Raw genomic sequence first — 12,012 nt, forward strand, 5'->3', positions numbered from 1 at the left:
GATATGAAGAACAAATATGCTATTTTTTTTTTTTTTATCTGTGCATATCTAGCAGTATTTATTTTGATATGTTCTGCTTTTAATTTTAGGTGCACCTTCCAGACCAAAGGGACCACTGAAAGTTTCAGATGTTACTAAGAACAGTGCGAAGTTGAAATGGGAGAAACCAGAAGATGATGGTGGTTTGCCTATTACTGGCTATGTTGTTGAAAAACTTGACACAGCTACAGGACGATGGGTTCCAGTTGGGCGAACCAATGACACTGAAATGGATGTTCGTGGATTGCAGGAGGGGCATGAATATCAATTTAGAGTTAAAGCAGTAAATGAAGAAGGTGAAAGTGAGCCTCTAGACACAGAACGTGCTATACTTGCAAAGAATCCATTTGGTAAGTTCCTCATTCATGAATTTTGAACATAAATATAATAGTCATGCTACAATTTCTAGAGCAAAGTGAAGGCATATGGGGTGATGTGGAGGTAGAGCTCCACATATTCTTGATTTTGCCCATAGCTGGGATGATGTGATTAGCATCATGCCCAGCTGCCTTTACTCCCAGGGTTGCCCCCAGGTACCCATTCATATGAGGCTGGATGGGCCTCAGAGCCATGCAGAGACTGAAAAAATTCCTAGTCCACATCACCTGCCCCGGGATTCAAACCCAGATCTTCCTCATGGTAGTCAGATGGTCTACCAAATGAGCTACCGCAGCACTTCATGTATGCATGTGTATGTACATAAATATTAAAAAACTGAATTGGAAATGATCTAGACAAATATATCTCAATGAAACCTTTAGACTCCATAACGTTTTTTTTTAAATTTTTGGTTAATTTAATTTTAATTTCATAATTTGAAATACTTAAATTTACTGGGGATAGAACACAGTATGCTATCCATGTCAGCTGATAAAAGCATATCATTGTATCAGTTATTGGTAAATATGCTCACAATTTTACCACTGATATTTCTACAAGTAGTCTGTAATTTAGTGTAAAATTCTGTCATTTCTTTTCTTTATAAATAGAAATTAGGTGGTTCATATGTATACTATGCTTCTGCAAAGTAAATGTCTAAAAATGCAGTTTCTTCTTGTAAACAAAACTCTGTGCATACACCTGGATACATACATTAATTAAGGATCTTCACTCATTTTTTATGAATCAATAAAAGGCGGTCAGGGGCGTGATGCTGATCACATCACCCCCACTCACGACCGGATCAAGAAAGTGTGGGGCGTTACCCCCACACCCCCTTTGCGCCTTCATGGCGTGGTGCTATGCACAGGGGAACACTTTACCTTTTATATATATATATATATATATATATATATATATATATATATATGGATAAAAGCAAGGAGGGCCAAAAGGGCTAAGTAAAAATCAAATAAGGTAAAAGGAAACACTCACCGGACAGTAGGAAAATTCAAAATTTTCGCTAATTTATAGCATCATCGGTGTGAGAAGAAACGGAAGACGGAACCGGAAGTTGGGGTCCTGCAGAGTTGCCAGGTCCCCATTGAAGAAGAAGCGGTGCGTAGAACGAAAAAAACACTGTTTCGTCACCAGGCTCGTCGTAAACTGTGAGTGTGTAGGATGAGTTGGGAGGGAGGGCGGGAGGGTGGGTGAGGGTTGGACATTACTGGGTGGCCTTGTTCAGGCCAGGTGGAGTGGTTGCACTCATGGCCGATATATAGGCCCTCTCCCATCTTTTGCGAACAGAGGTGTTGGCTGGTTGGGGTAGGAGGTGGATGATCGCTACCCGGAAGCAGTCGTTGAAACTGATGTTTAGGTGGTTGGTGTGGACGGCGACAGTGAAGTCCAGGTTGTGGGTGGAGGAGCGGTGGTTATTGATGCGGAGGTTGAGGGCCGTTGATGTTTCCCCCAGGTAAAAATCACCACAGATGTTGCAGGTGAGGATGTAGATAAGGTTTGAGGCATGGCAGGTCCCTTTGGGATGGAGGGTAAATTTGCCAGTGGCCGTGTGCACCTGGAGGGTGTGAGAAGTGATGAGGATGGGACAGGTCTTGCACCTGGGTCGGTTGCATTTATGGGCAGGGGGGGTGTTGGATGTGTGGTGAAGGAGTGTTGTGGACCAGGATGTTTTGGAGGTTAGGGGGGCGTTTGAAAACCACCCTGGGTTTGTCGGGAAATATGTTTTTGGTTTCGGGATCACTGTGGAGGATTGGGAGAAGAGAGTGCAGTGTGTGCCTGATTTTGTTGAGGTGGGGATGATATTGGGTGATGAGTGCAGGTGGGTTGGTGGCAGCAGGTTTCTTGGTGGTAGTGGTATGTGAGGCAGCTCGTGATATTTGCTTGGTGACCAGGATGGAGGGATATCCACGGTTAACCAGGGCCTGGTGTAGGCGGAGGTTATAATTCTGGCGGGAGGTGGGTGAAGTGTTCAGGCGCTGTCCCCTGAGGGCCAGAGAGAATGGAATTGCTTTTTTGGTGTGGAACGGGTGGGAGCTGGAGAAGTGTAGGTATTGCATGTGGTTGGTGGGTTTTATGTGGATGGAGGTAGTCAGGTGTCCTCCCTCGATGTGCACGGCCACATCCAGGAAGGTGATCTGGTTGGGGGAGTGTGTCCAGGTGAATTTTAGGGAACGGAAGTGGTTAAGTTGGTCCAGGAAGGCTGACAAGGATGGTTCTCCATGTGTCCAGAGCATGAAGATGTCGTCGATGAAGCGGAGCCAGAGGAGGGGTTGGGTAGCCAAAAACTCTTGCTCAAGTTGGCCCATGAAGAGGTTTGCATAGGATGGGGCCATTCTGGTACCCATGGCTGTACCTCGGATCTGTAGGAAATTTTGGTTTTCGAAGGTGAAGTTGTTACAAGTGAGGACAAGGTGGGCTAGGTGGGTCAGGAAGTTGGTGCTGGGGTTGTGAGGTTTGGGTCTGCTATTGAGATAGAATTCTATGGAGCGGAGGCCATGGGAGTGAGGTATGTTGGTGTAGAGGGAAGTGACATCAATGGTGGCAAGGATGGTATTTGGGGGCAATGGCGGGAGGGTGCTGATTTTCTGGAGGAAGTGGTTGGTGTCACGGAGGTAGGAGGGCAGAGCTTTCACAAGAGGCTGGAGATGGGAGTCAACAAAGGCTGAGATTCGTTCTGTAGGTGAGTTATAGCTGGACACAATGGGTCTGCCAGGGTTGCCAGGTTTGTGGATTTTGGGCAATAGATAGAAGGTGGGGGTGCGGGGATTGTCGGGTATTAACATGGCGGTGGTACGAGCTGTTAGGCCTTCAGGTGGGCCGCGGGTGTGGATGAAGTCCCGGATTTTGGTGAGGTGTTCGGCGGATAGGTCAACTGTGGTGGGTTTGTAGGTGGAGGGGTCAGCCAGCTGGCGGTTGGCTTCCGCCAGGTAGTCTTGAGAGTTCAAGACCACCGTGGTGGACCCCTTGTCAGCTGGGAGGATTTTGATGTTGTGGTTGTTGCGGAGGTCTCTGAGAGCTTTCTGTTGGGGGGGATTGAGGTTAGGTTGGTTGTGAAAGTTATTTAAGAATGAGCTGTCAGAGGTGGTGGAAATGACGGCAGTGATGTATCTTTCCAAGGGGTGGTTGGTGGGCAGGGGGGTGGATCTTGGGAGGAGGGGTAGCTAAATTGAAGGAGGCTCGGGTGGGTTTCACTGGTAGTAGTTTGGAGTGAGGGATTTTTGGCCCAGAAATGTTGCCATCGGAGGCTGCGAGCAAATGTGTGTATGTCAAAAAGTAGGCGGAATTGGTTGGGGGGAGTTGTGGGGGAGAAGGTGAAACCTTTGGATAACACAGCTATTTCATCAGTGCTCAGTTTATGGCTGGATAAATTGAGTACAGTCTGGTTGTTTTTGAGTGGGTTAGGGTCATTGGTGGTCATGGATCTGGTAGGGGTGGGTTTGTCCGTGGACTGGTTGTTTCCCAAGGTGCGATGTATGGGAGTGCAGTTTTGGTTTTCAGGGGGGGGTCTGTGGTGGTGTGGGAGGGGTGGGCAATGGTAGAGGGGGGGTCGGGTAATAGCGGGCATGTTGGTGTGGGACTGAAATTGGGCGGCAGTGGAAGTGGAAGGGTGCAGCCAGTCTGAAAAACTTGACGGCAGAGATTGGAGAGTTTTTGGAGGTGTTTAGTGTTAAGATCACTGGCAATGGAATGGGCGGTGTGCCAGAAGGAGTCTATTTTGTGATGGTGGTTACCTGGGGTCAGCAACAGGCTGCAAGCTAATATCACGAGCTGCCTCACATACCACTACCACCAAGAAACCTGCTGCCACCAACCCACCTGCACTCATCACCCAATATCATCCCCACCTCAACAAAATCAGGCACACACTGCACTCTCTTCTCCCAATCCTCCACAGTGATCCCGAAACCAAAAACATATTTCCCGACAAACCCAGGGTGGTTTTCAAACGCCCCCCTAACCTCCAAAACATCCTGGTCCACAACACTCCTTCACCACACATCCAACACCCCCCTGCCCATAAATGCAACCGACCCAGGTGCAAGACCTGTCCCATCCTCATCACTTCTCACACCCTCCAGGTGCACACGGCCACTGGCAAATTTACCCTCCATCCCAAAGGGACCTGCCATGCCTCAAACCTTATCTACATCCTCACCTGCAACATCTGTGGTGATTTTTACCTGGGGGAAACATCAACGGCCCTCAACCTCCGCATCAATAACCACCGCTCCTCCACCCACAACCTGGACTTCACTGTCGCCGTCCACACCAACCACCTAAACATCAGTTTCAACGACTGCTTCCGGGTAGCGATCATCCACCTCCTACCCCAACCAGCCAACACCTCTGTTCGCAAAAGATGGGAGAGGGCCTATATATCGGCCATGAGTGCAACCACTCCACCTGGCCTGAACAAGGCCACCCAGTAATGTCCAACCCTCACCCACCCTCCCGCCCTCCCTCCCAACTCATCCTACACACTCACAGTTTACGACGAGCCTGGTGACGAAACAGTGTTTTTTTCGTTCTACGCACCGCTTCTTCTTCAATGGGGACCTGGCAACTCTGCAGGACCCCAACTTCCGGTTCCGTCTTCCGTTTCTTCTCACACCGATGATGCTATAAATTAGCGAAAATTTTGAATTTTCCTACTGTCCGGTGAGTGTTTCCTTTTACCTTATTTGATTTATTTATATATATAGATAGATAGATAGATAGATAGATAGATAGATAGTTCTTTTGCCTGGCTTGTCGAAAACTGTGAGTGTTAGGGGGGGTGGGGGTGGTGAAGGTGAGGATAGGGGATGAGGGGCATTACTGGGTGGCCTTGTTCAGGCCTGGAGGTGTGGTTGCATTCATGGTCGATATGTAGGCCCTCTCCCATCTTCTACGTATTGAGGTGTTGGTGGATTGGGGCAAGGAGTGGACGATCGCTACCTGGAAGCAGTCATTAAAAGGAATATTGTGGTTATTGGTGTGAATGGCAACAGCAAAGTCCAGGTTTTGGGTAGAGGAGCGGTGGTTGTTGATGCGGAGGTTCAGGGCTGTGGATGTTTCCCCCAGGTAGAAGCTCCCACAGATGTTGCACGTGAGAATATAAATTAGGTTAGAGCTGTTGCAGGTTCCTTTGGGGCAGAGGGTGAATTTGCCATTGGCAGTGTGGATCTGGAGGTTGCGGGAAGTGACAAATATGGGGCAGGTTTTGCACCTTGGGCAGTTGCATTTGTGGGCAGGTGCAAGTTGATTGCGAGTAGGTGGATTGTGGTGGACCAGGATATTTTGGAGATTGGGAGGGCGTTTGAAGACAACTCTGAGCTTGTCAGGGAAGATATTGTTTTCCTTCGGGACCTGGCAACACTGCAGGTCATGCACTCTAGTCACTTAATTCTACAATGTCTCTCTACTCCTGAAGATGTGACATACCATCAAAAAAAAATTAATTTTTTCTTTGTCCGGTGAGTGTTTCCTCTCTCCTCTTTCACTTTTTATTTAGCCCTTGTGGCCCTCCTTCCTTTTATATATATATATATATATATATATATATATATATATATATATAATGAATATCCACAGTGGGTCATATGAGATAAGAGGAGGCCGAGATGTTTCTATTATGGATTATTTTATTACTTATAATTCCATTAAACAGTGTTTAATGCAAGAAAACTTAAATATTATGTCTTACGATAATTACCTCAAATTTCCATCCCTGCCTGGTACTCAATCTTCGCATGCGGTTAGGCATAATGGTATTGATTGATTGATTGATTTGATATGTTGTTTTAAGTCAACTTTATTCACAGGAAGGCTAATCGGGATTGGACCTACAGTTTAAAGTGGGATCTAACCACTATGTGCCTCCATCGGGCATAGAACCCGTGACCCCTTGATTACAAGGCGATGACGTTAACACTACGCCATTGGGGAGGCCCTGACAAGATGGTATTCAGGCATTTCTTTAATGATTGCTAACATAACTGAAAACGTGCTACTTTTAAAAGGGGATGAAGTACACGTGCAAACGTATTGAGAAAATCCATGGCTCTGAAACTTTCTGATCGATGTGTTGTAAAGAAAGTTTCCCGTGTTCTCATATTTACCATTTCATCATTTTATAAATCGTAGAATAATCTTAACAAAAACGTCGCATACTAAAGAAGAATTACACGAATGAAAGAGTTAGAAAGAAATAATAGATTTAGTTTATTTTACTTTACTTTTCTGCCATTTTTGGCTAATCGCGAATTCAGTAGATGAGATTGAGGCAATATGGTATATTTTATATTTATGCGCTATATTTTAAAAATTTTAAAATTTTAGAATATAGACATTTCTGCTTCTAAAAAGGTGTAAGAAAATGGCGCAAGATGGCAGAAAAAAACGATTCTTTCACCTTTTACTGATATTTGCAAATCTCAGACTGCTATTCAGAGATTGAGATTAAAAATGAAACTCTCAGTAATTTTAGAGCATTTGCTATGCTAAAGTGTTCCAACGAAGACTTTCCAATGTGGTGCATGATTGGAGAGGGCTGATGTATCAAATATGGGTCTCAAATATCGATCATGCCTCGACTTTGCCACCTAAAACTAAACAATTACTACTCCCAACATAAAAATAAATCTCCTGCTAACATAAGAATAAATGGTGTTGCCTCTCTCTGAGGTCTAAAACTAAGTCATCAGTCCTGGACATGACGTTTAAAACAAACAGTAAACTTTTAATAAAAATGTCCAAGGAATAAAAGATCCTCCCTTCCCACGAGAGGAGGTGGTTCATACACTCCAAAGTTTGCAGCTTCAAAACCCAAAAGGGCAGATGGTATATCGAGACGATACTAGTATCCTCTTTTTCTGCCCTTTCACACAGAAAATATAAATTGCTAAAAAAACGTAAGGAGAGAAGTAAAACCTACCAGTCATTTGATTCTATATCAAGAGACTAAGTGCAGTGCAGTGATCTTCCGACGCGACCTTGCAGTCGGTGTAATTTCTGCAATAGATTTACACGTATATATGCACAGTTACTATATCGCTTGGTGCGGAACAAATCCAAACTCGTCACTACAATTTCCTGGGTAAATGCCGAAACACATCTTCTGCAGTTGTTCTCCTCTGAACAATAACTGTGTCGTCTGACCAAGTCTAAATTTGGAATGGGGAGGGGAGATTAGCATAGACTTGAATTTCTAGAACTTGCAAGGTGCACGTTATCTATGGTTGATGACCTTTTTGACAGCAAGGGCTCCTTAAAGAAAGCTCGTGTTCGAAAAGTGCACCAGAAGATTTAAAGTTAAGCTGTCCTCTGTCCCACTACCCTGATGCATTGTTATCTGTGAGCTTCAAAGCAAAACTGGAAACAGAAGTAGGGAATCCCTACGGGAATACTTGATTTGCAGAGACCTGACTGCGATGTCACGTGCTTCTTGCTGTTAACGGAAACTTGAGTGGACGTTCACAAATCTAGTGCAAAAATATTTTTCCAAATTTTCTTGAAAACCAAGATAAGTTTAAATAGATGTAGTCTCATTTTTAGAGAGTGACTGGTGTTGGGGGGTGTGGTGGGAAGGGGAGGAAAATATAATCTTGCCCCTCCTCTGTGGTTTCTTCACATCAGGCAATAACGAAAGCATTTGTGGGTAGAGGCGGAACAACCAAGGAATGAATGTTTGTTTCTTGACCATTTAGATTTAATAAAAGTTTACTGTTTGTTTTAAACGTCATGTGCAGGGCTGATGGCTTAGTTTTAGACCTCAGAGAGAGGTAGCAGCATTTATTCTTATGTTCACTTCTGAGTTTTTTTACCCGTGCATATAGCACCGTTCCATGAAGACACATTTACGAAATGTGGGGGTAAGGCCCACACATTCACGATCTCGGACATTTTGGAGTTGATTTGATCAGCACCATGCTCCAGCTGCCTTTACCCCCCCCCCCCCCCCAAGGTTGCTCTCAGGCACCCATTCGTTTGAGGCTGGGTGAGCCACGGAGCCACTTTATGCTGGGAAAAGGCCGGAAAAATTCCAACCAAAAAAGACTAACTTGCCCCCTCCCCCTGCCCCCTGGTTCCGATGTCCCTGAATGCAGGAACATAAATTCAGGATTCCACTGTATTTATTAGTATTGGTTGTTTTCATTTCAGTCTACCCCTAATATTTAAGTCTTGAAAATAATGATTGAAATTTTAAGTTTTTCATAATATAAATAAAAATAAGTCAACTCTGAATAAATAGATTTTACTTCTATAATTTGATTTTATATGATAATAAGTATGTACAAATATGTGTCAATGATGGGTTTAGTATATATTTTTAACTAATTTCACAACCACAATATTTGTGTCTTACTTACCACATATATTTGTGCCATGTGTGTGTGTGTGTGTGTGTTTATATATCACTCCAGGTGTAGAATTGAATCTCTCCCTCTTTGCATGAGATGCCTTTTTTTTTTTTTTTTTAATTTCAGTGGATTTACTTATCAGAAATCATTGAACATCAGTCACTTCCAGAATTTCATTTCCATGCTAAATGTTACATGCCACCAAATACAAGAACATTAAGGATCTGGTTATCCTTTATCATGCTTTTGTTTGTGAATGATCTGCCTCAGCACAGTAAATAGACTTAGGGTGTAAAACCTTAAAATTCAAGTTGCTTAATATTGTAATTTTTGTAATTTAGATGTTCCTGGGAAACCATCTGTTCCTGATATTGTGGACTGGGATGTCGATCGGGTTGATCTCAAGTGGGAAGCACCAAAATTCAACGGAGGAGCACCAATCACTGGTTATGTTATTGAAAAGAAAGAAAAGTTTGGCAGTCAATGGGATGAGGTACTTGTGACAAATGTAAGTATAACCAGCAATGTATGTTAGATGAAACTAAGTGAATATTTTGATTTTCACCATATACTATACCAAATTTTGTTTCATGGAATGTTTGAAGTAAAACATATATACCGTCTTAGTTGCCTTTCTTGATATGAATGTGATATTCTCTTTCCTACCTCACACAAGTATGAATTGACTGCATGGTGGCTGAGCATGTTCAACAGTCATCTCATATCTTGCCACCAGAGGTTCTGAGGAGTTTGAACCCCAGCCGAGAATGTTCTTACATCAGTTTCATCTAATCATAATTCATCTTCATAATAACAATTAGCTAAAAGTGGCAGCAAAGCAACATAAGAAAAATACAAGGGTGAATCAATCAATAAAGTAACTCTATACCAAGATGGATACCTTTATTGACAGTTCAAGGTAATGATAAAACCTAAGCAAATGTTATTGTCCATATGGTCCCCACACTTGCCCAACCTCATCAAATGATAAATTTGTGCCACATGATTTGAGCAATTTCACTGCTCATGCTTAAGTTCAGAGTATGTTTTACTATGATGTGTCTTCAAATGTTTGAAGAAATGATCATTACTATGTGATAGATTAGTATTGTGAGGCTGGTAATAGACACCAGTCAGATGCGCCGAATGTTCACAAATGCCATTCTCGGTGTATGATTTGGCATTTTTGTGAAGCAAGATCACAATTCAGTGAAGCAGCCCTGTTTCCAAGATTTAAAATTACTTTCATGCACCTACACCAATTAATGAATTTTGGAAGAAATTGTATTACACTATCCAACTAGATGGTGACCATGTATGGATAAATCGAGATAATTTAATGTTCTCAGGTATATTTTGGTCTAAGGTACCTGGCCATGAAAGTAAGAGTACATTTTAATATTTATTATTGTTCATGCACACTAGAGTGCTGCAATGAGCGTTTTTTGCTCAACTGGCAAATAGTTTGCATGGAAGACGCTAGATAGCGTTAGGAACTGACAGCTCCTCGATCACCATGACGTCACAAGTGAATTTCGCTTGAACAGGCAAAACAATTAGTAAATGCTCGAAACCCAGTAGTTCACGTGTAACCATAATTTTTGTGTAGTATTGGCCCTTCAAACATGGATCGTGAAGTGAAATACACAGTGAAATTGAAACTGAAGGGAACATAGTCATCATTTTCATGTTAAAATGTAATTTGGTCCATTTTTACAACACACAGCAATATATGAAAATGAATAGATGATTATGGGCTGAAACTACCAGGATGGATTTTTACACATATATTTGTACGATTATTGTTCCATTAGAAAGATATTTGATATTCTATATATTTGAGCGAATTACGCTCGAGTGTGGGAGATTCGATCGAGTATTTTCGAGCAAAAGTGGTCCAATGCAGTACTCTAATGCACACATTAGATGTGAAGGTAAATATTTCTGTGTCAATTATTGCTAAGAATTAAAAGTTGTCAGTACTTTATACATTATATTTGTGTACAGTGTGCAAATTAACAGTAAAAGGAAATTAGTTTTATCTCTGCCAGAGATGTCTTTATCGCCCTCAAAGAAAATGGAATGGAAAGCAAATACGTAGTATACCATTTCTTAACTACGTAACAAGCACAATAGAAGAATCATTCATGTCCATTAATGGTCCAGTCATCCAAGATTTCCCTGTCAAAAGTATGCAGCCTTGTGGATTAAAGAAGGATACAATTCTGCAACTGACCTACCTCACCAAGCCAAGACAACAGCAGACTGTTTTCCACTTAAGTTTACATGGTATTGTGCTGATAGTTTACATGCATTAAAGTGTTCACAAGAAACCTGTAGGCAGGTTAGATGGATATTAAGTTTGAACTTGGCAATAGAGATTTGGTCAAGTTTTCAGTGTTACTAGTTTGATAGCTTTGTTTGTGCATGAGTTTGGTATTTTCTTAGAATGCAAATGTACTAAGTGTTTCAAAATTACATGTAAATGTTATGATAAGATTTAATGACCTAGGTTAGAACCAATGTTCAAAGGTACGTACGTAGAACCACAAGGTAATAAATAGTTTCATTTACTGACTGGTTACATAGAGCCTATACAAATTTCCATACCCCCCCAAAAAAAACTACCTCCCAAAATGAAACCTCAAATATCCCCCAATACAAAGAGCCTATACAAATTTCCATACCCCCCCCAAAAAAACTACCTCCCAAAATGAAACCTCAAATATCCCCCCAATACAAAGAGCCTAATTCACACAGTCTTTGTGTATGACAAAAGGAAAATGAAATGATGCATATAGAAACTACTAATTAAATATATTAAAAGCACATAAGGTATATTTATGCTACTAATAATAACATAAAAGGTAATTGTGGACATAAAAGCTAATTGTAACTTTGTGTTAAACAGAGTCCTGATACAGAAGGTCGGGTCACTGGACTGAAAGAAGGTAACCAGTATCAGTTCCGTGTAAGAGCTGTGAATAAGGCAGGACCTGGTGAACCAGGTGATCCAACAAAACCACATATAGCAAAAGCAAGGAACTGTAAGTATAGTAATTTTACTAGATTATTTCAGTTCTCTTATCAGTATTGGCATATATGAGCATATCAGTTTATCAGTAAAATTGCTAATAATTTTACTGATGGGGCATTCCATTTGAAAGTGCCCCTGAACTTCAATTTTTAAGATTAAATGCAATGCTGTAACTTTATCCTATCTTGTGAGTGA

General features: G+C 42.1%; 1 protein-coding gene across 16 annotated transcripts in view; it reads left to right on the forward strand.

Annotated features, from left to right (window-relative positions):
- The window catches only part of bt (projectin protein bent), a 486,238-nt gene that overhangs the window by 316,555 nt on the left and 157,671 nt on the right, over positions 1 to 12,012 (forward strand). For all 16 annotated transcript variants that reach the window (XM_083117398.1, XM_083117403.1, XM_083117397.1 and 13 more), the window contains 3 exons: positions 90 to 389; positions 9,122 to 9,288; positions 11,692 to 11,827. In XM_083117398.1, coding sequence (XP_082973524.1) covers positions 90 to 389; positions 9,122 to 9,288; positions 11,692 to 11,827 — 603 coding nt within the window. The remainder of the gene's footprint in view (positions 1 to 89; positions 390 to 9,121; positions 9,289 to 11,691; positions 11,828 to 12,012) is intronic.

This window comes from Lepisma saccharinum, chromosome 2, assembly GCF_977018435.1.
Source record: "Lepisma saccharinum chromosome 2, izLepSacc3.1, whole genome shotgun sequence".
In the NCBI taxonomy this organism is placed as follows: domain Eukaryota; kingdom Metazoa; phylum Arthropoda; class Insecta; order Zygentoma; family Lepismatidae; genus Lepisma; species Lepisma saccharinum.